The sequence below is a fragment of the Colletotrichum graminicola genome, assembly GCF_000149035.1.
Source record: "Colletotrichum graminicola M1.001 genomic scaffold supercont1.6, whole genome shotgun sequence".
Lineage (NCBI taxonomy): Eukaryota > Fungi > Ascomycota > Sordariomycetes > Glomerellales > Glomerellaceae > Colletotrichum > Colletotrichum graminicola.
Genome location: NW_007361010.1, coordinates 566,778 through 594,563, shown reverse-complemented (window position 1 = coordinate 594,563; position 27,786 = coordinate 566,778). Strand labels below are relative to the sequence as shown.

General features: G+C 58.0%; 6 protein-coding genes across 6 annotated transcripts; 2 read left to right on the top strand and 4 right to left on the bottom strand.

Annotated features, from left to right (window-relative positions):
* Positions 1-1,279: 1,279 nt before the first annotated feature.
* On the top strand, positions 1,280-3,755 carry GLRG_02208 (chitin recognition protein; the record flags this gene model as incomplete). Its single annotated transcript, XM_008092866.1, has 4 exons — positions 1,280-1,578; positions 1,634-1,961; positions 2,015-3,563; positions 3,688-3,755. 4 exons carry the CDS (start codon positions 1,280-1,282, stop codon positions 3,753-3,755), a joined length of 2,244 nt encoding a protein of 747 aa, XP_008091057.1.
* A 640-nt stretch (positions 3,756-4,395) lies between these two features.
* GLRG_02207 (uncharacterized protein) lies at positions 4,396-5,838 on the bottom strand (the record flags this gene model as incomplete). The annotated part of the gene is made up of 1 exon (XM_008092865.1): positions 4,396-5,838. One exon carries the CDS (start codon positions 5,836-5,838, stop codon positions 4,396-4,398), a length of 1,443 nt encoding a protein of 480 aa, XP_008091056.1.
* Positions 5,839-6,309: 471 nt separating this feature from the next.
* Positions 6,310-8,058, bottom strand: GLRG_02206 (aldehyde dehydrogenase; the record flags this gene model as incomplete). The annotated part of the gene is made up of 2 exons (XM_008092864.1): positions 6,310-7,684; positions 7,745-8,058. 2 exons carry the CDS (start codon positions 8,056-8,058, stop codon positions 6,310-6,312), a joined length of 1,689 nt encoding a protein of 562 aa, XP_008091055.1.
* A 3,041-nt stretch (positions 8,059-11,099) lies between these two features.
* Positions 11,100-12,836, bottom strand: GLRG_02205 (uncharacterized protein; the record flags this gene model as incomplete). The annotated part of the gene is made up of 1 exon (XM_008092863.1): positions 11,100-12,836. The coding sequence occupies one exon, from the start codon at positions 12,834-12,836 to the stop codon at positions 11,100-11,102; it is 1,737 nt and encodes a 578-aa protein (XP_008091054.1).
* Positions 12,837-16,614: 3,778 nt separating this feature from the next.
* Positions 16,615-16,923, bottom strand: GLRG_02204 (uncharacterized protein; the record flags this gene model as incomplete). Its single annotated transcript, XM_008092862.1, has 1 exon — positions 16,615-16,923. One exon carries the CDS (start codon positions 16,921-16,923, stop codon positions 16,615-16,617), a length of 309 nt encoding a protein of 102 aa, XP_008091053.1.
* Positions 16,924-26,479: 9,556 nt separating this feature from the next.
* On the top strand, positions 26,480-27,633 carry GLRG_02203 (SMP-30/Gluconolaconase/LRE-like region; the record flags this gene model as incomplete). Its single annotated transcript, XM_008092861.1, has 2 exons — positions 26,480-26,900; positions 27,146-27,633. 2 exons carry the CDS (start codon positions 26,480-26,482, stop codon positions 27,631-27,633), a joined length of 909 nt encoding a protein of 302 aa, XP_008091052.1.
* Between the last annotated feature and the right edge of the window lie 153 nt (positions 27,634-27,786).

Genomic DNA, 27,786 nt, shown 5'->3' with positions numbered 1-27,786 from the left:
GGGGGGGCGGTCCCCCCCACTTCCACGCGAGCAATAGCAATGATTACCTAGTGTACCTACCGGTACGGATATAGCACCTAGGTATTGCCTACAGGCTACCGTACTGGATGGACCCAGGACCACGGTCGGGAACGGGGGGGGGACGTGTTGGGGTTGACTGGCGTGCCAACCATCTGCGTCCTAATTCTATTTATTCTCTCCGCCTACCCAGGTACCCGTACCTTCGACATCAATCACACGGGCCCATACATGCATACACAATACAGTATCCGTACTTGCTACGGAGTACCTTGGGGCACCTACCGATCCCGACCCTTCTCCCCTCAGAATGATAACTTCCGGTACCTAAATCAAACAACGCTGCGGTAAACGCCCTTCAGCAGCGTTGCTGGCACCGGCCCGCCTCTGTCTTACATCGTCCGCTGCAGACTGCAGTCTTCTTCTTGATTTACGCGAAGCGGCGTCGAACGAGCGGCGTCGAAAGATGCGTCTTGGCCTGGTCTCTTCCATCACTCGAGCCTCTCGGGACTCGTCAGTGTGTCCCTCCTGACTAGTCTCTCCCGTCCCATCTTGGCGAACGGTCCTTCACCGTCGTAACTCACCATGGCTTGCTGCCTAGCCCGCCTTGGCCATTGATCATCTCTCGTGTTTACATGTTTCTCCCCGTTGCCGGCCCTTTGTGCCCTTCGTTACTCCACACCCTCTCCATGGTCGGTTTTTTGTATCATTTCCAGGCCTGCCGTCCCATCTCCGGTCCGATGGCTCCTTCTTGGCGATATCCAGGGGCAGACAGGGCCAAGACCCTCATGTCATGCCCATCTGATGATGGCCTCGCTCTACGCAGGCCAATTTAGACCGCATCAGCTTGAAGCATCGGCGCTACCCTCGCTACGTGACCCCGGGCACCCTACGCAAGGTAAGCTCCTGATCCTCCTATTTTCTTGTGTTGAACAGCTCGGTCCTCCCGACTGAGGCTAGCGGGTATGGCTCTTGTCTACCGTCGCCCATCTTCGTCTAGGAGACCGGCCTCGTGGCCGACATCAATACAGCCGTCGCCATTACTACGTATATAACATGGCAGTTCGCACCATGGAGAAACTCCAATTCGGGGTTTTGTTTTTTCATCAGTGCGATTTTTAAGACCATAAAAAAAGAAGCCCCGTCCGTCGTTATATTCTTGGTCTGCTGAGTCGTTGCACAGCCTTTCTTTGGAACCCTCTTCCGGCCGGAGCTACCTCCACCTAATCGACTGAGACTGCACATCTCCAACACCATCACGATGCGTTGGTCCCCGGTGCTGCTCGCCGTCGTTGCAGGGCTAGAGGCAGCTCATGCTCACGGAAACGTGCCGCACCCCAACATAGTGTTGCCGCGTCTGAGGGACAAGCAAGAGTTGAGGCAGAGGCGCGCGGCATTTGAGCCTTGGAACCCCCCCTCCGTGGCTAACAAGCCTCAAAACCACCCCAGGAACCATTTGGATTCCCGTCAGGTCTCTACCACCGTCCCAGTTGGAGACAACGATCAGTGTGGAGGAAACTTTGGAAGGTGTGCAAACGGATTCTGCTGTTCGGCTGAAGGGTACGTGGCTTCATCTTTTTCTCCTCGCCGGGGGCAATCGACTAATACCGCGCAGGTGGTGCGGACAGGGGCCAGACTACTGCAGTTCGCCTGACTGTCAGATCAACTACGGTCCAGCCTGTGATGGCAACCAGAAGCCCAGCGGCTCCGATACATCCAAGGACACGAGAACTCGGAAGGGCAACGTTCCTTACGGTGGCGTGGGCATCTATTCTTGTGAAAAGGACGGCGATATTGCCGTCACATATGATGATGGTCCTTACATCTATACCGCAGCCATGTTAGACGCATTCAAAGCTCATGGCGCCGTCGCCACCTTCTTCATCACCGGCAACAACATCGGCAAGGGTCAGATCAATGTGAAGTACCGCGATCTCATCAAGGTTAGCTCTCCCGCCTCAATGCGTTCACCAGGACACGGGCCTAACTATTCTAGCGCATGGTTGCCGAGGGCCATCAAGTTGCTAGCCACACTTGGTCGCACGAGAACCTCGACCAGATGACGGCAACGCAGCGTAAGAACCAGATGATCTATAACGAGATTGCCTTGAAGGACATTCTTGGCTTCTACCCTACCTATATGCGTCCGCCCTACTCCATTTGCGGAACTGATTGCCAGAAGCTGATGGTGGACCTTGGCTACCACATCACCTATTTCGACCTCGACACCGAGGGCTATCTCCACACCGATCCCAGTCAAATCCAAGTCAGTGTAGGCATCTGGGATGCGGCCATGACTGCGCGATCGTCTTGCAACGCCAGTTACCTGCACATTGAGCACGACATCCACGAGCAGGTTGCTACCACCTTCACCAACCATATGCTCGACTCCATTGTCGCCAACGGCTGGAGGGCCGTGACTGTCGGCGAGTGCCTGGGCGACCCCCCGGCCAACTGGTACCGCGGCAACGTTCCCGCATACAACTTCAAGATCAGTGCCGTCAGCCCCAAGGCCTGCACCAGTACGAGCCCGGCCACCTCCAAGGCCGCCTCCACCTCCAAGGCCGCCTCCACCTCCAAGGCCCCCTCCGCCGCGTCAAACTCCGCCGCGCCAACCTCCACCGCTCTGCCCGTATCGCTTGATGCCACTTGTGGTGCCGCCGCCGGAAAGACCTGCCAGGGCTCCTCCTTTGGCAACTGTTGTTCTGTGAACGGATGGTGCGGCAGCACTTCCGCCTACTGCGGTACAGGCTGCCAGTCCAAGTACGGCACATGTGGGGGTCAGTCTTCGTCGATCGGGGCGAGCACAGGTAGGACCTCCTCCTCTTCATCATCTGGCCGTGGCAGCAGCAGCAGCAGAAGCAGCAGCATTACTTCATCCCCTTCTGCCTCGCGGACCACCAGCGCTGGCGGCAGGACCAGTTCGTCCAGCAGCAGGACCAGCTCGCGCAACAGCGTCAGCGCTCAGTCCAACGGCTCGACCACTCGGTCAAGCTCCTACACACGCTCTCCTTCGCCGGCCTCGTCGGCTTCGAGAACTTCTTCCTCTCCCAGTGCTGCTGCCTCCCCCAGCCCTGCCACGCAGTCTGCTTTGTCGGCTTCGTCGTCGTTGTCGTCTGACACGAGCTCTTCAGGAACTTCTTCCCCTCCTAGTGCTGCTGCTGCCTCCTCCGGCACTAGCACGCAGTCTACTTCCGCCTCTGCTGCGCCTCCATCTTCCACTCTTCCCGTCTCTACGGACGGCGCTTGTGGAGCTGCCAACGGAAAACAGTGTTCCGGCTCTGCTTTTGGCAATTGCTGCTCCTCGTACGGATGGTGCGGTTCCTCCTCTGCACATTGTGGCAACGGATGCCAGTCTGCTTACGGCACTTGCACCAACGTCGGCGGCAACACCAAGGTGTCGCTCGACGGATCCTGCGGTGCCTCAGCCGGCAATGCCATCTGTACCGGCTCGGAGTTCGGCAACTGCTGCTCCCAGTACGGTTACTGCGGTAGCACCACTGATTTCTGCGGTGCTGGTTGTCAGTCTGGCTTCGGTACCTGTTGTGAGTACTCCATTGAGGGTGATGCTGTTCGAGAGCGGCTCCCCTTGCACCCTTCTCTTTTCCTCTGTTTGCTGACCCGTCTTTTCCCTTTCAGAGATGTAAACTCACCAATGTTCCTGGTTAGTGTCGACTGCTGTTGCCGGTCCGCCCACTGCGACAACTTCTGCGGTGCCGCTAGTCTGCGAGCAGTAGGACGACGAAACTCTGCCCTGATCTTCGTGTTATGCTCGCCCCCCTACCCGGCATGATACCCCGCCGCCATGCGACATCAGCCAGATCAGGGCAGCGCGTTATGGTGGTATGCCGCCAAAAAAAAAGCAGCACATAGGCGAGCTGTGGGTTGACGGGGAGCCGTGGCAAACACAACAGTACAAATTTCGATTCGCAAACAACATCCTGCCATCTTTATGTCTTATGATCTTTATTTTAGTGGTCTTCTCACTTGTTTTTTATGGAGTTGGCTGGCTTGTTCTTGTCGGGTGAGCCAAAGACCTTGATAGGCTATTAATCAATCCATAGTCTACATCGAACTCGCGGACGTGGAGGGAGCAGCTTAGCTATTCGACTGGCATCATCAGCCGCAAAATTGTTTTTTTTTCTTCGACTTTCATGACTGTGGGCTGGCCTTTTGTTCGTGACTCTCTTCCAGCGGAGGGGCAGAGCCCATGTATGAAGAAGAGCGATGCAATCTACCACCAGGTTGGCGCAAATCACCATCATCATCAATCTATGACTTCTTCTCTTTTTTTTTTATATACTTTTTGCTTTTCTTTTCAGGTAGGTTTCTGGATGATATAGATATGCCAAATCGTCTCCGAGAGAGCTAGCCATCTTATCCCCATCCCCTTCCATCTAACCCTGGCTCTCCCCCCGCTCGCCTCTCCCTCCGAACCTTCAAGGCCTCCATCCTATCGACCTGCTGCGCCATAAAGGACGCGCACGCCGCCCGCTCGGCCGCCAAGGCGTCGGCCGTGCCGACGACGACGGCGTGGATGCGGTCGAGGCGCCGTTCGATGCGCCGGAAGACCTCCTCGGCGCGCTCGCCCTCGAGGCGGTCCGCCTCGGCGACGGCGGCGACGGCCTCCTCCTGGTGCCGGAGGCAGCGGCTCGCGAGCCCGTGGTCCTCGTTGACGCGGGTGACGATGTCCGCCGGGCGGGCGCCGACCTCGAGCGGCTGCCGCTCGGCCGCTCTGGCGTGCTCCTCGCGCAGGGTGGCGGCGTGTTGGAGTTTGTCGCGGGCCCGCTGGCGGTGCCCGGTGATCTGCGCGGCGAGGGAGGCCAGGCGCGTCTCGGCGGCGGCGGCGGCGGCGGCGTCGGGCGTGTCGCTGGCGTTGGGGCTTGCAGTGGCGGTTTCGGCGGCGATGGCCGCTGCCGCCGCCTCCTTAGTGTCTCGGGTCGCCGGGTCGCCGCCGAAGAGGCGTGATCCCAGGCCGACAGGAACGGGCCCCACAGTGCTACGGGGGCCGCCGAAGAGGGAAGCGGAGACCACGGGGCCTCCCATACGGCCCGAGAGGGGGATCGTGTCCTGGATCGTGTCGGTGCCGGGGCTCCGCAGCTGCTTGAGCTGCGCGAAACCGCCGATTCTGGGGTCCATGAAGGACGGGGGCAGGCGGTCCAGGATAGCCTGGGGAACCGCGGGGCCCCCGAGGGTTGCGGGCTTCTTGGGCTCGGCCTGATGGCTCTTGACGAGGGAGTTGAGGCGCGGGGTATAATCGCTCTCGTGGTATACTGTGAACGGGTGTACAGGGGGCTCGGAGCGACAGGCGTTCGGGGGCGGGGAGAGGTCTTCGAAGGCGGAGGCCGGACGCTTTTTTCGTCGAGCGGGGGCGGTGGTCGGGGGGGCGTCGATGTCGCCGGCGCAGACCTTGGTGCTGTGCTTGTCGGCGAGGCCCCGTAGGGACCAGTCCCGGATGTGGTAGGCGAGACCCGGCTGCCGGGCGTAGAAGCTGCGCTGGACGCGGAGGACGTCGCCCTCGAGAGCACCCGAGCCGAAGCACAGGCAAAGGGCGACGACTTCGTGGGACGGGGGCTCGATGCCGTTGTGGTAGGCGGCCTCAACGGCCCAGCGGAGCCCGCAGTCGAGGCTCGGCATATCGACCTGCGCCTCGATGGTGTCGACGAGCATCCTGCGGTAGTCGTCCGAGACGGGGGCGGGAATGCGCTCGATGAGCCGCTGCTTGTAGGCGCGGAGAGCCGCAGGCCTGACGGTGTGGGACTCGGGGGCGGGAGATGTGGTGCTAGGGGGCGTTACGACGGCAGCCGTGGTGTTCTCCATCTCGGCGGAGCCTGATTTGCCGCTGAAGATTCCAGAGTGTGATTTTTGATAGTTGGGTGTTGATGGCTTGATGTTGGCGAGAAGATGAGGCGAGGGATTCAAGGGTCGATCTTGCGTGGCCTGGCGACGAGGCTATCGAGCGGAAGGAACGCTCGGAAAGCTCCTGCTATTGAGGTTCAATTGAGAAACGTAAAACCACTGGGTTCTCAGGTCCGTCCAAGTGTGAATGAAGAAGTGGTTGCGGAGGTGAAGTGAGTGAGGGACGATGTTATGGGAGGCAACGAAAGACCAGAGGAATATGTAGGTACGAAAGTTTTGTTTATAAAGGACGGCTGAGATGCAGTTGGGTTTCGAGAGGGAGACTTGAACCGCAGTAGTCACGACTATCAGGCTTGAGTTGAGCTCCGCCGCCTACGGGACGTCGGCGCTTGATATCAAGTGCAAGTAATTACCGAGCAAAGGGTGAAGGAGCTACCCGCTCGTCAAGTTGACATGCACCGCTTTCACGTTACAGTACCCCAACAGCCCGGCCTCTCCCAGTTCTCTCCCGATGCCACTCTGCTTCACCCCTCCAAACGGCACCCTAAAGTCCGAATCGTTGCTGCTGTTTACCCAAACCATGCCGGCCTCGACCTCTCTCGCAACGCGGTGCGCCCTCGCCAGGTCCTTGGTAAACACGGCGGCGCCCAGCCCGTACACCGAGTCGTTGGCCATTTCCAGCGCCTCCTCCTCGGTCCGGAACTTCACGACGGCGGCGCACGGCCCAAAGATCTCGTCGCGATAGACGCGCATCGACGTTGTCACATCCGTAAAGACAGTCGGCTGCACGAAGAAGCCTTTGCCGGAAGGCTGCGGGGCCGGGGCGCCGCCCAGAGCGATCGTTGCCCCCTCATCCTTGGCTGACTGGACAAAGGCCAGGACGCGATCGTACTGCGCGCGTGTGATCTGCGGGCCTTGGTAGGTGGCCTCATCAAAAGGGTCGCCGACGACAGAGATATGGCGGACGGTGGCGGCGAACTTTGCGATGAAGGACTCGTAGACGGCTTCGTGGACCAGAATGCGCGAGGTCGCCGTGCAAACTTGCCCCTGGTTGCTCATGATACCCTCGTGAGACCACTTGGCAGCCTGGTCGAGGTCGGCGTCGTCGAAGACGATCAGGGGCGATTTGCCACCGGTCTCGAGGGTGACGTTCTTCAGAGTACCGGCGGCGAGCCTCATGATGTCCCTACTCGTGGCCGTACTGCCGGTGAAGGCGACTTTGTCGACGCCCGTGTGGCTAGCAAGGGTAGCGCCAGCTTCTCGGCCGTACCCGTTGATAATGTTGACCACGCCCGGAGGAAAGCCGGCCTCTTTGATCAGCTGGGCCACGTACAACATGGAGAGAGGCGTCTGCTCGGCCAGCTTCAATACAATGGTGTTACCACAACTCAGCGCGGGCCCCAACTTCCACGCGCTCATGCACAAAGGGTAGTTCCAGGGAATGATCTGGCCACACACCCCGAGCGGCTCCTTGATGGTGTACGCCAGCTTGTCCGGGCCGACGTCCATGGTCTGGCCGTGAATCTTGTCGGCATAGCCGGCATAGTAGCGGATGACCTCTGAAAAATGCGGGACGTCGTAATCACGAGACACGGAGTAGGGCTTGCCGTTGTCGAGGGTCTCAATGGTGGCCAGAGTCTCGAGGTTGGCGTCGACAAGGTCGGCAAGCTTCATCATCATGTACCCGCGGTCAGTGCCGGAGAGGCGCCTCCACGAGGCGTGGTTGAAAGCGGCCCGCGCAGCAGCGACGGCACTGTCGACATCGTCAGGCGTGGCGGCATAGACGGAGCAAATATCCTCTTCGGTGCTACGTCGGGTAAGCAGACAGTCTTGCACGAGGAAGAGATCAGGCGGCAGTCTCACTCACAATGGGTTGCTGGTTAGGAGGGTCTGGGCGTTGGAACTCTGGACAAAGTCATTGTTGATGAAGAGGCCGATGGGCTGCGTCCATGTCCTGCCGTTCGGGGCCGTCAGCTCGGTGGTGACGGTGGTGGTGGTGTTGGTGGTCCGGCGACGGGGCGACGTTGCGAAAGCGCGATTGGCCGAGGACGGGATGAGGACCCTCGGCGGCGTCGTCCGGCAGTATGGTCGGGTCACCCCGGCCACAACACGCAGGCCCAGGACCAGGCTCAGGTGGCGGCGGGCCAGGTCGGATGCAACAGGGCGGGCAGAGATGGACATGGTTCACAAGGACACGAAGAACGAGAGGGGGACTAGGCAGTTATGACGTGAGGTCGTCTGCAAGTGCCGCAAGGAACCGATTCGGGCAAGCAAGACCCGTGGTGCGGTGCGGGGTATATTAGATTGGGCCCAGATCCCGATCGTACCTCCCTCCCTATCTGGCAACGGCGGCCCCTCTTTTCTTTCTAGTGTATGTTTCCAACCCCCCTGGCTTCTGTTGGTATCCCTTACTGCGTACACCTCCGCCGCGGCTGCGGAGCAGCTTGTCGACCTACTGATTCGCCGTTGTTGCAGAAGCTGCGTCGATAACCCAAGTACCTAGGTAGTGATGCTCGCTCAGGAAGTTCGTGGATAGTCTAGTGTATGAGCAGCCAGACCTCAAGGCAGCCCTAGAGCTAGGCAGCCCCAGAGCTTATCGACACGGTCGGTTCGCTGGCTGGTCTGGTGGGTGTGGGTTGTTGAAGTTGTCAAAGGGGTGCGTGCTAACCCCCCACACCCCTTTTCCCACCCTACCTGGGTATAAAACATGACTGAAAAATAATTACTATACCAAGAAGAGACGGCGCCAAGTCAAGCGGCCGTGAGTGATGATGAGGTTATCATCCGGACTACACTACAAACGGGCGTGTCTTGCTGTTGTCGTTTTGTCCGTCTATTGGCTCAGCCGTCATATCTGACAATATCGGCCTCCACTGCGGCGAGCCAAAGACCCTCCCTCCCCTCTTCTACCAGAGAATCAAGTGCCCAGAAATAGTAGCAAAGAGGAGAAACCACACAAACACAAACCCAATCGATTTGCGAATCAATGCCACCGTCTGTCTGCTCGAAGCATTCCGTTGACCCAACGGCTAGAGACATACATCACCTCCTCCCGAATTCAGCGGGCCACTCCGATCGGCCTGCGTCTCAAACACGGAACGGGCAGAGAGAGCCTAAGGTAAGCTGCAAGCTGTGGATATGGATCGGGACATGCATCATCTTGCAGCTTGGACGCCAACCGTCCAACTCGAAGCATCAAATTCCAAAATGTCAAATTCAACTGCTCCATCCCCACCTCCCACTGCTGTACCTATCCACTATCCAGCTTAAGGGGGGAAGGGGGCATCCATACAAGTATTATGTACATAAAAGTGGGAGATCACCCAGCCGCACGCCCCACCTGCCGTTTCCCGTCTCCCGTCTACCGTCTACCGTTCCTCTCCTTCCCTCCATTTTCTCCTAAGCGCCACTTCCGTCTCTTTTTGTCAGACCCTGAACTATCTTCAGACACAAACCACCAACATCATGAACCACAACACGGTGAGACGGATTGTCCCGTCCGTTGGGCAATAAGCTCTTCACTGCCCGGGCGCACCAATGCCGCCCGAGACACACCACCATCCTCCATTGTCCAGACATCATTTAGCATTTTGCCGTGGGCGCCCGACGGGAAACACACACGCGCACACATCACGCACACACTGCTTGCTTCAGGCCACAGTATGACTTGCCAAATAAGAAATGGATGCAACTTGTACGCGCTCCTCCCCCTCTCCCCTACCTGGCCTGGGGCACTAAATACTACCTACGTGTAGGTACCTACCTACGAGGAGGCGGGGAGTCTGGAATCTCTCTCATCGGCTAGCGCGGGACTGTGTCCTTTCCGCCCCAAGAAAAGTGCTGGCGAGCGCGTGTGCGTGCGTGACGTGGCCGACGCTCTGCCAGCTCGCAAACTGCACTCACAACCCAGGGACTCAGTCAAAGCATGAGACACGTTGCCGACACTTTCCCACTCGCATTATACTATTAGAAACTTGCCAGCGGCAGCGTGGCAGTGTGCCACTTTTTTCGGTGGTACAGCAGCCACCGGTCCTCGCCGCTGCAGCCGATCATGGCAACCCCCCGGGACAACGACGGCGACGACCGACGATGATGAATGGATGGGATGAATGACTTGCATTTGTGACATAGGCTGACTTGCTCCGGCACCATCCCGCGGAAGACGAGACACATCCTCGTCGCCCCGGCATTGGCTGGCGATCGTTTACCTACACACTTATTGACGGACCGGGGACTCGTATCAACACGCCCCTCTCCGCCTCACTTGTCACTTCCAACCCCCCACGCCATGGGCTCGTCATCGCCGACCCCCCTCCCCCTAAGAGGCCTAGTCAAAGTTGCGCCCCGAGCCCGCTATTTGTCGTTTGCTTTTCGCGCCCAACGCACGTCTGTCAAGTAACTGTCTGCAGACCAAACTAATCCGAGCGCGTAGCCTGCCATCTTGTCTCTACTTTGGCCGTTCTCCGATGGCTGCTGCTTCGAAGGGAGGCACTGATCGAAGTGAAAAACTGACTGTTGACAAAACACACACACACACACACGGTCCTATCTAGAACCCGAAGAGGGTGAAAACAAAAAGGTACAACAACAACAACAATAGAAAGACTGGTCGAGATATTAAATCCAACGCTGTGGAAAAGTTGATTTGGTCGGACTCAGTCCGGGAAGGGGGGAGATGGGGAGAGGTTCCAGGCCAGACGGCTGCCCCCCTCCCCCTTCCATCCCTTTTCTGTTGTTACTGTTTACTCTTTCTTTGCAGGCTTCCCCCCCATCTGTGCCCATGCAGCCAACTCCTATGATAAACTCCCATGATATGACAAGGGCACAAAAAAAAACAATAAAAAAAACAGAAGAACCATGGTGCGTCGGTCGCCCAACTATGCGATTCTTTGAAGTAGCCAAAACCCCAAAGTCCCATTTTCGGAAAATCCGCTTCAACCCTCCCCCCTTGTTTGTTTCCCTCCCCCTTCCCGTCTTGCTGCTATTATAATCTTGTATGTGATATATATCTGCGATCGAGTTCGAACGGCGAAACGAAGTGGGTATAAGCTTGGTAGCGAGTGTCGATGTAAAGAGTAATAAAAAAAAAGAATTTCAATATTCCAAAAAGAAACGCGCAGCCGAGTCCCACCAAGCAAACCCCCTTCCCCTCCCTCCTGAACAATGAACACCTTTTCTGTCGTGCCTGTTGCTTTCCCGTCTTTGCGTTTTTTGTTATATTTTTACCGCGGCCCGCCGTCGTGGCCGTGGTGGCCGTGATGACCCGGCGGACCTGCGGTCCTGCTCGCGAACCCCGTCTCGTGGGGGACACGCGCGTAGCTGGGGTACATGGGAGCGCCACCCCCGGCGGTGACGTTCGGCCCTACGTCCGATCCGGGATAGGAACCCTCCATCACCCGGAGGGGTGGCAGCCTCTCCCCGCCCGGCGTCGTCGACGGAGGTCGCTGCGGCATCATCCCGTACGCGGGGGCCTGCAGGGGCGGCAGGTTGCCGGTCTGGGGGACGGGAGTGCCGTACGACGGCATCGAAAACTCGGGGGTTTGTGCCGATTCGGTGCGTCGCCGCCGCGCCGGCCGTTCCACGGACGACGCCTCGCTCGACGCGTACCCGTGCTGCTGCTGCTGCTGCTGCTGGAGTTGATGGGGCAGCATGGGAGCCTGCGTCAGCGGGCTCGTCTCCGCCATCGATCCCCCGCTCCTCGAGGACGTCGGGCTCGGGGGCCCGTTTGCCATGTCGCTGAGCGGCGTCCGCAGCACCACGTCGCGCAGCCGGTTCCGCTCGTCCCTGTAAAAGTCCCTCTCCTGGGTCATGTCCCGGAGTTTGGCCTCCAGATCGCGGCTCCTCTGCTCCAGCTTCTGCAGGTTGGCAATCTGCTCCTGGTCCCTCTCCTTCTTCCGCTGCCTGAACCGCGCCGAGGCCCCGGCGTTCCGTTGCCGCTTCTCGTCGGCCTGTTTCGAGGCCTGGTGAACGTCCACGGGTATGAGAATGCCGCCCTCCTCTCCCGGAAGTCTGACCACCATCCCGCCTTCCGCCTTGGTCACGTCGGACCGCAGGCTTTGGTATAGGGACGTCCCGGCGCCGGGCGTGGACCAGACGGGAATGCCTGGCGACTGGGGCGGAGGGAAGCCCTGGCTGGGCGGCAACATCGGCTGGCCTTGGTACTCGGGTCCCCTGCCGTGGGCATCTCGCGTCATGGGGGGCAGTTGGTGTCGTTCGGCGCTTCCGGGCGGCATGTGCCCAATCATGGGCTGGGACATGGACCGTGACGGCGTCGTCAGCGATGCGATCCCCGCCGATGAAGGTGCCGCCGGACCGGAGAACGGGTGGCCGGGCGCTGTGCGGTATGGTTCCGAGGGACCGTCGTCGCCCGGATAGGGCCGCTTTGCCCGCGGAGGCATGAAATGGGTTTGGTGTGGCTCCGGGGCCCTCATGGCCGCCTGGCTCATGCTCGCGGCTCGGGTCTCCCTGGGGCTGGGTATCTGCCTCGGAGCACCCATGGGTGGGAACGGGAAGCCGCTCTTGGGTGAGTTGTGCTCTGACGGCGTGTGGCCCAGAGGCGTTGTTATCGGGTGGCCGGCCGGTGTGCCGGGCTGGGATCCCAAAGGCCCGTGGCTATGGTACGTGTACTGGCGGTCGCCAGGCGTGCTGTACTGCCTCGGGGGCATACCGTAGGGCGAGGTTTGGGGGTCAACCACTCGGGGCTGTGACATCTCGCCGGCGGAGCCTTCCGATTGTGCTTCATTGATCAATCCCCTGATGCCCAACGACCGCGGGGCAAAAGGGTGCCTCTCGCCAGCTACGGACGGAGTGGTGGCAACATCTTGAGACCCCGGGCTACCTTGAGCTTGAGGATTCTGCTGAGAGGTGAAGGGGGCTCGAGGCGGTGACTGCGTTTGTGCTTGCGTGGTGGTGGTGGTGGTGGTAGTAGTAGTGTGAGATGCAGGTCCCCTCTGTGACATCGAGACCTGGTCCCCTACACTCTCCCGGCCTTGAGGGCCCGGGCATTGGCCGTCCTGGCCAGCACTTGAAGCCGAACGGAAGTCCGGATTTGGGACCGGGGCCGGTTGCTCGGATGCTTGCGCGCTGTCGGGCCCAGACTGTCGGGGTGTAGTCAGGAAGCTCGTCTGTGCGTTGTCACCCTCTCTAGCCTCACGGCCGCGCTGAGGGTTTTGTCCAGAAAACCGGACACCTGCTGAGACCGCCAGGTTGTCGGCTTAGGTGGGACTAACTGGGTCGAAGCCAACAGTCCCGAGCTATAGACGTGAAGACGGGGGTCAGGAATTCAGGCTCAAAGCTTCGCCGACGGCCACAAGAGGAGCCGCTTTGGTGGGAGTCGTGAAGGTCCCAGAGCTGGACGGAGTCGACTTGGACAGGCTGGCAAGGTGGAATGGAAGGGCTCGGAAACCGCCCCAGAGGGTGAGTGAGGCTGACGTCTTTTGTGTCGATGGAGGCAAGACGACGTCCCGGATGTCGATGATGCCAGATGGGGGACGGTGACGATAGGTCGTTGCAGGGAGAGAGAGAGAGAGAGAGAAGGAGGGAAGTTCTTGGATGGCCACGGGAAGACTGTGTGTGGAAGGTAAAAGAGTTGACGGAGGTTGGCTGTGCTAATCGGGGTTAGATGCGGGTGGCAGGGTGTGTGGAATAAGTGCAGGCAGAACGGGCCACTCAAGGCCCTCGAACCGATTCCCGGGCAATGAATGGCAGAGGAGCGGATCTACTCACCAGAGACAGCCGCCAGGGAAGACGTGCCGGGCTTGAAATGGATTCCGCGTCAAAGTTGGGTTTGGTATGGTTCGGAAAGGCGTTGGATCGAAACAGGTCGTCAGCGGGCGGCGTGTTTGAGATGTTTGAGATGTTTAGTCGTAGAGCGAGGACCAGGTAACGCCGAGGCGAGATAAGTCGTCGGGTTCTGTTATTGAAGTAGTGAACGAACCCTGGCTGTGGTGGTGGAGGAGGTGTGGTGGAGGTGGTGGTGGTCTCCTCTCTCTGTCACTCTCCGCGAGTGTTCGCAAAACCTTGGCAGGGTAGGTATGGTTAACCAAGAAATGGGACGGAGCGGTTGAGTAGGTAGGTTAAGTGGAAAGTGACTGATGATGAGGATGCTCGCTCGTAGGCTTAGTACGCTCGAATGTAACGGTTCTTCATCACACGACAGAGGCTATCAGATCAGACAAGGTCGGGGAGGAACCAGGTCTATTTGATTTTTCTTACTTTGGTTCCTTTCTTTCTTTCTTTCTTTCTTTCTTCCTTCCTCACTCAAAGTTGCCCTAGCGTAGTTGTTCCATGGCGGCATAGCGTTCTTATCGAACCCCGGCAACTGGCCGGGGAGCCGACGAGCTTAAGATGCATGGGGGTGTGGTGGAGGTGGAGGAGAATGGGGAGGAGCCAGAGGAGGATGAACGGCGACATGGATATGGTCCATATGGGCACATACCGTAAGTAGGTAGGTAAAGGTAGTAGGTAAGGTAGGTTGAAGCTGTTGGGTTGTTGTGGTGGAAGTTTGGCTGGCCGGGGTTACGTGGGAACAACAAGGGAAACACCAGGGGGGTATCCCCAGCCTCGGCGCCATAAGGTGCTCAGACAATGACAGGGCTTAGTCGACCAGTGCTTCTCATTCGGGTCCAGAGACAAGTCACGGTACAAGATCCCTGCTGACACCACCACGCTACGTACCAGGAGCCCTCTCTCTCTCTCTCTCTCTCTCTCTCGCCCGCCGTCTGTCCGTCTGTCTCGTCTTGCTTTGACTGGGACCTTGAGCTTGGGAAGTTTGCCTTTTATTTATTTTTATTTTTATTATTATTATTATCATCATTATTATTCCTTGCTTCTTGTGACATGGCGCCCAGGAATACCCTTTTACCCCAAGAGGGAGGGTTAGCCATGCTTTGCCGTACAGAGCCAAGAAGCTCCTCGTCTGGCGCGAGCCATCTCGGAACAAGCAGTGAGCGCACCGGGATGGTGCTTGCTCGTGACGCCTCGGCCCTCCTCCCAGTGATGACGAGCAGCAGTTGGCCGGCGATGCTTCGTAGCCACTGGAGGGAGGGAGGGACAATCTGCACAACTCCTCCGTCCATCCGTCCATCCGTCCATCGCACCGTTCGGGGAGGGCGGGAACAAATAAACAAAACTCACCAGCAAAGTCTGCTCGGCCGAGACGTTACGGATGTGGTCTGTCACGAAGACAAACAGACAGACAGATAGACAGGTACGGTACGGATACACTACCGCGAGATGACGACGCGCTCCGCAACCGTTATTTCGTTCGTTAGGGAGTTTCCGTTGCCGGCAGGGATGATGGCACATCAGGCACTCCACGAAGCTCATTGCGTGCGTGCCTCACCGTCTCGTCTCGCAGCACCAGATGGGTTCGCATGTGGGGTGTGCGAGGTGTATGAGGAATCACTCACTGGGCCGGTTGTTGTCAGCAACAGTCAGATATGCCTAAATGGAGACCGAGGCATTGCTCTTGGGTCCCAGGAAGGGGTCTTTATGCATAATGCAGGAATCGGGGGGGGGGGGGGGGCGCTCGCCTTTCAACACCGCTATTCAGACCGACACTGGCTTTGGGAGAGCGACTGAGTGAGGTAAGGAGGGGGAGGAGGAGGGAGAGAGCCGCGGGATGCTGCTGGACATTTCCCTGTCATCTCGGTCGGTGGAGCATGAGAGGGACGAAAATCTAAACCGGCCGGTATTCGGGGGTCCCTGCGTGCGTCCCCGAAGACGACGACGTCCTGGGACCAGGCTCATGGAAGCTAGTCTGCCTGGGCACTAGGCGACTTGCCGGCTAGCGTGGTTCGTGGAGACCCAAGGTGAGGTGGTGGGTGGGCGAGCTGACAAGGTATAGAGCTGCCTGTGTTGCATCAATATCTGTAATCCGTGGTGTGGTGTGGTGCGGTGTGGGCGAGTAGCGTCGAATGTCCAGGACCACGGATCCCAGTCAAACACTTTTTTTTCCCTGTCCCTCTCTCTCTCTCTCTCTCTCTCTCCCCTTCTCTCCCTTCCGCGCGCCCACTCTCTCTCTTTCGTCCCAAAGCCGCCTGCCCGCTGCGGGTTCAATGCGGCCTTGTGTTGTACTTTGTAAACTGCTTGTAGGTTATGTGTACGGATACACTATGTGAAGGATAGGCAGACCGCCGCCACTGTGCACATCCACCGGCCTCGGTGGCGGCGGTCAATCTTACCGTGTGTTGTATCCATAAAAGGTCGACGACAATAGCGGCACCCGGGCCGCATTCAGTCCTCTTTCATATGAGCCCAGCCGGGTCATTGGCTTTGAGAGAAGACCGGCTGGCGCCATGCGAGCTGGTTGAGAATTCCATGATTGTTGGAGTGGTTATGCAGACTACCTTGGGTACGCTAGTTGTGTCGGCACAAATCGGCATGGTGGTTTGGTTGAGCCTCGAGGATGTCGATTGACAAGCCCCTACACTGTTAGTAGTAGACAAAGTCGGAACCGGAAAGCCGGAGAACCGAGAACTGGGAGGTGAGGCATCAATGTCTAGCATAACGGCAGGGCCATGTCGATTCAAATTCCCGTCCGAACAACGGCGGCGTTTGGACTGCCCTGGTTCGCATGGGTGGTCAGGCCAGGGGCGGGCGGGGTGGGAAACCTTCAGCAGCGGCTTCGCACAAGTCGGCTACATACTGTACATAGATACATTACGAGACGAGCCGGCCAACAGGGCGTCGGTTGCATCATGCATGCCTTTGATAGGCATTCATTCGTCAAGGTAGCTAGCCAAAGTGGCGGATGTCAAGAACAAGGGCCAGGAACCGTCTCGTTGGACGGGCGAGAGACTTTGGTACTTTGGTAAGTGACGCCGCCCCATCTCGGCGGCATGCAACGGGGGCGGGGCGAATGGTGTTGTCAAAGACGAGTTCCTCATCGGGCTCGTTGCGGAAGTCGGCTGGCTGGACTAGACGTTGTGAAGTTGTGCTTGAGTCGGATGTTTCAGACGCCAAAAGGTCGCTCGACGTTGACAGTGCCGGCGGTGGCGGCCGGCGCTTGCGACGGGAAACATGCCTGCCTGACACGGCCTGCATGCACACTAGGGCAAATCATCTATGGGTAGTTTGTATAATAGTTTGTATTGCAGATGAGGACACCCGAGAGCGAGGAACTGGAGCTAAGCAGGCCCAGAAGAAATCATGGCCAAGGTCGATGAGAAAACCAAACCGGGAGAGTGGCCAATACATTCATCACACCCCCCCCCCCCCCTAAGCTGTCCGAAGTATCCGTACTCGAGACATCTGGACTTGACGCAACGATACATGCAGCAACTGACGCCGAAGAGTACCTTCACCTAGCGCAGCACCCGTCGGCATGTTTCTGTTTCTGGTACCCACACTCACCGAGCAGGGGAGGAAATGTTCCAACCCAGCCAGCCAGGTATTTGGATGTTGGGGAGTTTTGCATTATTCCCCCTTCCTTTCACAGGATGCAGAGAGGTGAAGTCGCTGCCCTTTTCTCGCTCAGTCAGTCCTCATTCAGCAGAGGTGGGCTACGGTTCCATCTATTGACCTCATCGTCGAGACATGTTTGCCCATCTGCCAGCACCTTGAAGCCCGAGGCACTCACTCACTCATTCACACACTCACCTGTTCCGAAGCGGGATTCTGCCCCATCACTAACAACGGCGGCGGCCAAAAAAATAAAAATAAAAAAGTTCGCTGAACAGCCAGCCCTGTGTGTCACTCGGAGTCTGAGGGGCAATGAGTGGGGGTAATGTGCCCATCCGGAACCGAACCAGAGTCTGAGCAGAGTCTAGTGTACATATACGGATACTTGGATAACAATGAATGGTTCAAGCCATTGGTGGCATTAAAGTGTGACGGCTTCGTCTTCTATCCGTACTGGCTGCTGCTATACCTTCTTGGACCCTTCCCTTCCGAGAGCTTGGGCAGCCGTGGCGTTCTCCGCACACCCGTATCCGGTCTCAAGTCGAGAGTGGATGACTTGGGAGTTGTCGTCTTTTTTTCTCTTTTTTTCTTTCTTTTTTTTTTTTGTAATCGGGGAGAGGTAGGGAGTGTAGCACGGAGTGCCGTGGGTTAAGGAAGTTTATTTGATGACGGAATTTCCTAAGATGAGGGGGGGGGAGGGAGGGGGGCGCACCGGCAGAACTTGCAAGCATCACGTCGTAGGGCAACGCCAGGATAAAGCGACTTGGGGTTGGGGGCGGGAAGGAGGTGAACGGACGAGGATAAATGGATAGAAGGATGGGAGGATGGATCCGAGGGCTCGCTGGCTGACTGAGATTGAGTGAGGTGAAGGGTGACAGCAATGGCAGCCGAGTGAGCGTCATGCCGTTGGCCGTTGGTTCGGTGGGTGTAGGTACTCTCATCTCCGTCCACCTTCATCTTACACACACGCACACACAATCTCATACTCTCTCACTCACTCACTCACGCACTCACACACGCACACACTCTCTCTCTCTCTCACACACACACACACACACTCTCTCTCTCTCTCTCTCTTTCCCTTTCCCTTTCTTCAACTTTCCTCCTCTCATGGCTTGCGACCACCATTGGACCGGGGAGGGGAGGGGCCATGTCCTCAACTAGTCATTTGTCTGGTTCACACCAAACCCTCCGAGATTCTCCGCCTTCATCCTAAAGATCAACGCCGTGAACCTTCAGCTCATACGCCTCACTTCCAACGGCCAAGCCAAACTACGTCGTTGCTTGGCTATTCTCCTGACGCGGCTTACTTACTTTGTCTTGGAACGGCATCCCATGCTCATTTCGCCAACAAAAGCAAAGATTCGCTGACTCTCACTCGGAACAAACGAACACCACCACCACCACCGTTGCAAGATGGCCCAAGCCAGCCCCATCCTGCACACTGCGCGATGCGATGCGATGTGATGCATAGCACAGCACAGCACAGCACAGCACAGCTCAGCTCAGCACAGCACAGCTCATCGCAGCTCAGCACGGCACAGCTCGGCACAAGCAAGCAAGCAAGCAAGCAGAAAGACAGACAGACCCGCACCACATCGCGGCCGTCTCCTACGATTGGTACCTACACACGGCCCAGTCCATCTGGATATTGGGCACCCATGGCGCACCCACTCCGCCGACCTCTTCATCCCCTGTCCCTGACACATCACCAACCCTGCACTACTGCATACTGTACTGTAGGTACCCTCTCTTGCTCCCTTTTGGGCCATTTCGGTACCTTATTTGCTTCCTCGACATCTTCTCGACGGAACCTCTTCCCTCTTGTCGTCTCAGTCCTTCCCATAGTGTATCCTCTGTACGGATATGTACCACGACACCCTGCTGGTCTCCTTGCTCCACCGCTGGCTACTGGACTAGTAGCGAGCAGCTGGGGGTTTGTTCAAGAATCACCACCACCTACGCTAGACTACATCGTACGCAGTAGCTGCATCCCTGCCATCTTAGCCCATGTCATCCCAGCTACGGAGTACCTAGGTACACTACCTTAGGTATGAACAAACGTTTCTCTGTCTCCTCTCGGGGAAGGCGGAAACTTCCCTGGCCTGCTCAAACGTCACCGTCACCGTCTTTTCGAGAAGACGACCGGGACTCGCCAAAGTCGATCACGTCTCATCCATCCATCTCTTCCGCGACAAGCGAACTTTACACAGCACTATCCATCCGTACACTATGTGCACGCTACGACATCACGGTAGACGATACACTGGCTCCAGTCGGCCGCGGCTATCTTGATCTGGGTGGTCCGCCAATGTACATGGTATGTACGTGTACCTCACGCTCATTGGAAACCGACTAGTCACGTATCCATCCCTCTCCCGCCTTGCAGGCAGTTCGGGTACCAGGTTTGGTGCCACGCACGTCGACTCGACGAACGACCGTGACGACTCTCATGCACCGCCGATTCCTTGACAGCACATCGGTGCAGTTGGCGCTTAACGGGCACAAACCCCGCCTTGCTGACATGTTTGCCTTCTTCTGCTCCCGCCGTAACTCGCTGGAATCCCCCAAACCCGCAGGGACAGCAGGAGGCTGACTGCGAGTTGTGCTCTGCCATCACTCGCGACATGACATGGTAGCCCTACGGATACAGACATACCAAACCAGGTATGTACAGAGCAACCGTCAAAGGCGGTCAGTCGACGTGCGAAAACTTCAACCCCCCCCCCAAGTCATCACTACCTAATTACCACACCACCACCACGACGCGGGGCCAGCAGACGGACAGATGGATGGTTTGGTCTGTGGCCTGTCCGGTCGAGGTCCACACCAAGACGCATGCCGTATCCACATTCGCATCGCGGGAACGTATTGCACGCATCACATCGAAGCGAGTGTGGGTTGGTCTGCTCGGGCGGGCTGGCCATGCCCATGCCACCACTCACCACCTTCTTCTGATCCCGCCCGCTGCATCTCAAGATCCTCGTCCAGGCCACGCCACGCCATGCCATGCCATGCCATGCCATGCCATGCAAGCCCTGGTTCCCGACCTCCTGGAACGCCTTTCACGCGTAGCCACCACGGCTGCTGCTGCTTCTGGACGGACATCGGATAAGCAGCCTCGTTGGGGCATGGCAGCGAAGACGCCTGGGTTCGCTCCCATCAGTGGGCCACCAGCAAAAGGGATGGATAGCCACGCCACATGTTGCGTACATCCCAGCTCACCGTGGACGGGAGGCGTTCCCACCGGTAGCGTATCGCCGCCGTGTGCCTAACCTCCCTCATCAACCACCGTCAGAGATCTCCAGAGTCCCTGGCAGGGTGGGGTGCGTTGGCCGTGCCTTGCTTGGGCAGCTAGGAACAAAAGCACCTGGCAGCTGGCCGGTGAAGATGACCTTTGCCCCAAAGAGTAGACAATCGACGTTCTTCCACTAGTGTACGTTACACCTACCACAGCATCTCTCTCACCATCCATCCATCCATCCATCCATCCATCCATCCATCGCACAGAGTACTGGTACGCTTGTTCGCTCGCCCGTTGTTTCGTTTTGCAACGCCTCGACCGCCTTCCCCACATCACTATCGATTCCGATGTAATGTTCCCTGCCCATCAACCTTACGGATTGGAAATAATCGCCCACCACCCATGGCAACAAGGCCCTCCCCCCTCCCCCCTAGCGGCCGCTGGCTCCAGCTCCAGGTGCCCGTCACACGGTCACTATTGATGACATGGATGGGGCCAGCGGAAAGGGACATTGGCATCCTGGAAAAGATTGAGATTCACTCCAAAGGCCCCCTCCATTCATACCATCTCCACCCTCAATGGTCTGCCATCCACGCCTTTTTGCGCCGTCTCATTTCTTCTTCGTATTGTCGTCTATCGTCGCCTCTTGGAGAGCTCATTCTATCCCCCTTCACACCCCTTTTTCTTCTTCATTTCTTCTTTTCACTCTGGTCGCGGGACTCCCGTTTGCGGGCACTTGGCCGACTGCTCAAACACCAGGCTCGCAAACCCGTCATAAGAAACGATTGGTGTGATAATGCACGCCTTCCAACACGTCTCACAAACAGACCGGGCGCGGCCGACTGTCGGTGGTTTCTGCCTGCTGTCCAGCGTTGGCTGGCGCTGGTCGTTACGATATCATGCCCTGCCTGTCTGCCTCTCTCCCTGCGTTGCCGAAACTACAACAAGAGTACCCGTACCGTCATTGCAAGATGATACATGATATGTTGTTTGATCTGATCCCTGGTCGATCCCCAGTGCTGTAAGCTCAGCACAGTACCGCTGGCGGGACGTGTCCTTGCTGTACATGCACCATGCCGCCTGCATGAGCCGTATGCTATATGCAAGGCCCAAGAAGCAACGAAATGCCATCTGCGGCCAAATGCGCGGCCCCCCTGACACATCTCTCTGCTCGTCACAAACGGTCATGTTTCCAAGGACAGGGCCGGTACAGGGGTACTTCCGCTTCGTTCCAGACGAAAAGAGACGGCATCCGCGTGAATCGTCCCTGACATTTGGTCCTGGCGGCTCGTAGCCATTCATTACCGGACAGGCTAATCAACTCGCTTCGCTGAATGAATCGTTCCAAAGGAGTGGGTGTGGGGTCTGAATTCGCTCATCATTAATCATTCCATCTACTTGCTAGTCCCCCCCCCGGGTCTTTTTTTGCTCTTCCCCGATGGCATAACACTACCGTACGACATTGAGCAGGGGGGCTTCTTGTTCTGCCATGTCGGGCGGCCTGGCTTCTGGCACGCGATCCACCGCCAATCACTGGGCTGCTACCGGGTTACAGACGCGCTGGACCGTGTTGTCAGGCGAAACTACGCTCGTCAAGGGACCTTGCTTCTAGGCTGATTACAGAATGCGCCGTGCCCCGAACCGTGGGCCCCCAAATCGTTCCGAGTCCTGAGCGGGAAGCGACCAAGGCTCCGGAACCTCCGGACTCAAACATCAAGCGTAATGCGTTGAACGCGCGTCGGCGGTGTAGCGGCAGCCTCTGCAATAGTTGGTTACATGGTGGGAGCGAGACGGCGCTTTCGGCGTGTGCGGCGAACCGCAGGAACCCGGCCGAGGCTCAAAAAGTTTGGTCAACTTCCGCATTGCTAGGCCTCGCTGCAACGGATCCTACAAGGATGACCCCGAGAGCCCGCAGGGCTAAGCCAAACACCATAGGGAGACTAGGATAGCATAGCATGCCTCCTGGGATTCAAGATGAACGGGCGCACTCATCTCATCGCACTTTGTTGCAACACTCCCGTCCACGCAACGAATGTAACATTGGCGGCTGACCGCGTGGGGTGTAAGCTTTTGGATTACACCGGTTACCCCAATGACTTACAAGAAAGCTTGCGGCGCCATGGAAAACCCAAGAGTGACAACAGCGGGGAGGGCCTGCTGTTACACACTATAAGTGATGCATCTTACATCACCACCCTTGACACCGATTCAAGCTTCATCGGTTAAGGGGGGCCAGATGTAAGAGGGCATGGGAGGAGCTTATAGCTCATAGTACCTCGTCATAATCGTGTACTGAAGTGCTAATGGTATAGCATAAACCCCCCAAAGAAGCCGCAAAGTCATCCATTCGTTATGTGACGGCCGGTCTCGGCCAGCCTCGAGGGGACCAAGCTTTTGCGGTTTCTCGACGTCTCGCGCCGTCCATAAGCTCCCAAGACGCGACAGGGGGTTGACCGGGAGGGCCAGATGGGCAATGGGAGTGGGAGCCCCATTGTCAATTACACGCTGATATTGGACCAAAAGGTTGCGAGATGAACCCCACACCCTCAAGGGTAGGCAGACTTCAATCGAAATGAGATAACTGAGACATCTGCAACAGCAATGATAAGAGCTGTTATGATGACGATCAGCTGTTCCCGGCGCGTGGCCCTGAACACGCGGAGCCCCCCCCCCCTCCCCTCTACCCCCATAACGGCCGACCACGGACGGCGTGAATAATGTCATGCTCTGTGTCCCCGGGCAAATGCATGCATGACATGCCATAGCCGAAGGCTGCATTGCGCGATTCCTCGCAAGGGCCAGGGGGGTGCGGCACGTGTATTCTCTCTGCCGTGAAGAGAGTCGAGACGGAGACACACACCCTTCTTTAGTCTACGGCCAGATTCAGGTAGCTTGGCGTTCTGTTCCTCTTCCGGGAGCCGTCGCCCAAACGCCTCCATAAAGTAGGTAGTGTAATCCGTAAGTGAGCACGTATTCGGTATCCATCCATAATAAATAGTGCGCATTCGTACACACGGACGGCCACACACAGAGAGACAACCGGGCCTGTCCCCTGCCTCTGCTTCGCTGTCCGGCCCGTCCCTAGCAATTCGGCCTCTCACCCCCCCCCCCCCCCCCCCGACTACGACTAGGCAGTCAAGCACGCATCCAATAACCAGCCAGCAGCCGCCGTCGCTAGTCACAGCAATTAGCGCCGTCCTGCCAGTTTGCGGCACGCGAGGAAGAAGAAATCTTGGGGCGTCGACCATTTGAGCGCGGCCTTTCCCCTGCACGCACCGGCGATCTCTGCACGCTATTCGCGCGGGCGGCGCCCCCCCCCCCCCGGGAAAGAAAAGGAAAGAAAAGGAAAACGAGATGTGTCAAATCTCGCGAAACGGCAAATGAGCAGTGGCTCTTGGACCGGGCAAGGGCGGCGGATGCTACGCCGAGAGGACGAGAAGTGCGGGGGATATCGGTACTACACTACGGATAGTGAGTGTGTGAACGAACGAAGGGTGACGACTGGTATGGATTGGATGGAGTATAGTCTATCCGTACATACCTGTCGTAGTAATAGTAGTAGTTAGAGGATACGCAATGTGAGAATGGCACGCATCTGCGGCTGCACCCCTCACAACGGCCTTGACACGGGCCGCCGTTCATGCGCCCAGCCTTCCCTCCCTCCATCTCTCCTCTCCTCCCGTCTCCTCTCGTCTCGTCTCCGGCCTACCTCCCCTCATTAGGTACTCACTAGGTAGACTTCTCTCGGTCCTTGGGGCGGCGGGAGGCGCCTGGTGATCAGCACGCCCACCAGCGGGTGACCCGTGCGGGTCATCTGCAGCAAGCCGGTTTGAGCGAGGAAAGAAGACAAAGCCAAGTCTCGGTTGGCGGTGTGGTGTGCGGATATGCGTGTGAGTTTTGAGTGAGTGAGTGTGTTTCCCAGAGAGCGTCATGACGATATCCGCGTACGTTAGGCGCCTCCCCACCCCTTTCTTCCATCGGCCCTGTTATTAGCATTCCAACATCACCGGTGAAGCTGGAGACAAGGTGATGAAGCTTGCGTCCAATACGACCCGGTAAGCGACAGATAGTACAGGTAGGCAGGTAGGTAGGTATATACCCATACGTAAGTCATAATAGCAGTATTATGCCCTTTTCCAGAATCTCTTCCAGTTCCTTACCGCGCCACTCGTTCGATTCGATCCCACCCGCCCCTCCCTCCCTTCACCCCAGGAATTACGGTACGGATAGATGGTCGCTGTACCATTTCCCGTCTGACCCGCATCGATACCCAGACCACACGATTCATGGGCGAACGAACCGGCTTACATGAACCACTTGTATCTACGCCCCCTTCCTCGTTCGGGAAATTTGCAACAAGGTGACCTGCCCAAGGTTGTGGGCGATCATATATCTGGTTTCCCCCCCCCCCCCCATCCCCCGGTGATGGAACATTCCAAGGAAGGACGGCAGCTGAGCCTGCTACACAGCCCCCCCGGGGAACTGGCTGGACTAGGCCATGCACACCTGGTCGTGAATACAGTAGCGTACCAAGACCATCTCGGTTTGGGAGACGAACCCTTTCGCCGCTTCAACCCCTAGTAGCATCCGTATCCAACAGGGATGCACACAGAGACACAGACATACGGAGTACACTCACACACGCAGACACATACCTTTTTTATCTTGCACACTCGTCTACGCCAGCCGACACTCGCTTATTTCGAGATTGGCCGTCCTCGCAACAGACCCGAAGTGAGGTGAAAGTCCAAGACGACCCCTCCACGCCCCCCCCCCCCCCTTCGTCTTCTCCACAGGGGCAACGGGAAATGCTTTGCTCGCAGGGACGCCTCGGCACGTGAAATGAGCTGCTCAAACCTGGGGGGAGACTGTTCACAGGAGAACCGCTGGCATGGCCGGCGAACCAGGCTTCAAATGACACACAAATGTTCACGGCGGTCATCGGGTCCGACGCCGCCGTCCCGGAACATGCATCAGCGTTCCCCGGAACCCCCCGAACGGGGATGACGCTGGATTAATCAGTACCTACACACAAATGCTGCGCACTCCCAACCCCCTCCAGCTAGCGTTGTGTGAGAGTTTGCGATTCCGTGGCTTCAGACCTCTCCCCCCCCCCCCCCCTCCAACAGGGGTTTGTGTCCTGTCAACCAACATACACTCCAGGCCATCTCCTCAGCAGGCCAAGCAACCAATGTCCAGCCGGGCGGAACAAGAGCAAAACAGAGCAGCACCGCCGTGGAGTCGTTGCCTGTATGCTTCGCAAGTAGGTCTCGGGAGGGTTTGACCAGGATCTGGCCTGCTGTCGATTGACCTGCCGCATCCTTTTTTCTTTTCTTCTTTCCTTGTGGTATCACTCTTCTACAAGGAGCTCAAGCTGAGCATGCTCTCACACGTTGGTTCTCTTCATGTAAACACCGGTGTCCGGCGCGCGGAATCAAGGCATAGCGGCCCGCGTTCCGAGGACGTTGCTCGACGGTTTAGGATGCGAATGCGGAGGCTCCGTGGGTCTCGGAGCGACTCTGCGGCCATACAACGCATCAAGCGGGTGAGAGATTCCACGCGAACCAGCGCCGACTTTCTACAGTAGAGGCCAGATGGATGTATATCTCGCATCCCTCCACGTGTTTCTTGACGGATGCTGTCCCGACGTCCACGTTTGCCAGAAAGCTTCTCTTCTCTTGCCCCCCCCCCCCTCTCAATCGGACCAGTCAGCCTACTGACCGCACCGAGCCGAGAAACGTTTCCCGGGTTTCCTTCGGTTAATTTGCTGAACGAGACACAAGGTGGCAGAAGCTTCCCGGGTAATTCTGGCCATCTCCTCATCGCGTAACCGCCCCTCCTCACCAACTATACAAAAACTCTAGAAGAGAGAGGCATCTCTCTCACTCTTCGCGACCCGTAACGTTTCCAAAAACCCAATCGCGCGCGAAACAGGAGAGAGAAACCCCCGCAAGCATGGCCCCCCTACAGACGTGGACGGCCGAGAAGCCCTACCTCAACCTGCACTGCGGGCTGGGCGAGGGACCCTACTACGAAAAGGCGGCCAACGTCCTCCGCTTCGTCGACATCAAGAAGAAGCAGATCCACTTCGTCAACCTCGACCAGGGCCCGGAATCGCTGCGGACGGTGCAGCTCGACGTACCCGTCGGGGTGACGGCCGGCATCGCCGGCGTCGACCCCAAGAACAAGATCCTGGTGGGTCTCAAATACGGCATCGCCGTGCTCGACGTCCAGTCGGGCACGTACCAGTACGTCTCCAAGCTGCATGACACGGACAACGAGAGGCTCAGGGCCAACGACGGCGCCGTCGACCCTCACGGCCGGTTCTGGCTCGGCACCATGACGGATTTCGGGCTGGGAGATTTCCAAGCTGAAGGTACGATTCGTGCCCTTGTTTGTTGTTTTTTTTTTTTTTTCGATCGGGGAAAGAGAGAGGGGGAGAGAGGGAGAGGGGTTGTCGGTCAACGACAACCCTTGTCCCCCCTCACTCACGATATCATTGCTCGTTGCCATGCCAACCCAACCCAACCCCTTCACCGCATCACACTCACATCCCGTCCCCGGACTAACAAACCACCCCGGCTCCTGTGGTAAAGGCTAACGCACTCCCGCGAACCATAGGCGCCCTGCACCGGTTCGATGGCGCATCGGGCAAGGAAGAAGTGGTCAGGGACCTCCTGATCCCCAACTCCGTCGGGTGGTCCCCGGACAACAGGACCATGTACTTCACGCACTCGACGGACCGCAAGGTGTACGCGTGGGACTACAGCCCCGCGGACGGCGCGCTCTCCGGCAAGCGCGTCTTCTACGCGCACGACGGCCCCGGCGAGCCCGACGGCTTCCGCGTCGACGCCGAGGGCAACCTCTGGCACGCCGTCTACAACGAGGGCCGCGTCCTCAAGATCTCGCCCGCGGGCGAGCTCGTCGGTGAGGTCCGCGTCCCGACGCTGGCCACCACGTGCGTGCAGTTCGTCGGGACGGAGCTGTTCATCACGACCGCCCAGCTCGGCGAGGCGGAGGGCACCGAGGAGCAGAGGGAGCTCGGGGGCGCCCTGTTCCGCGTCGACGTCGGCGCCAGGGGCCTGGAGCCGTTTGAGTTCAAGCTTTGACCGGTCTCGGGCGCGTTACGATGGAGAAAAGCAGGCAGGTGAGGAGGGAGGGGGGGGGGGGGGGGGGGGTTAAACGTCACGCGGGGGGGATACGTCTGATACCAAGGTCGACTTTTTTTTCTTGCGCGACGCCACCCCGCGATGGAGATGGGT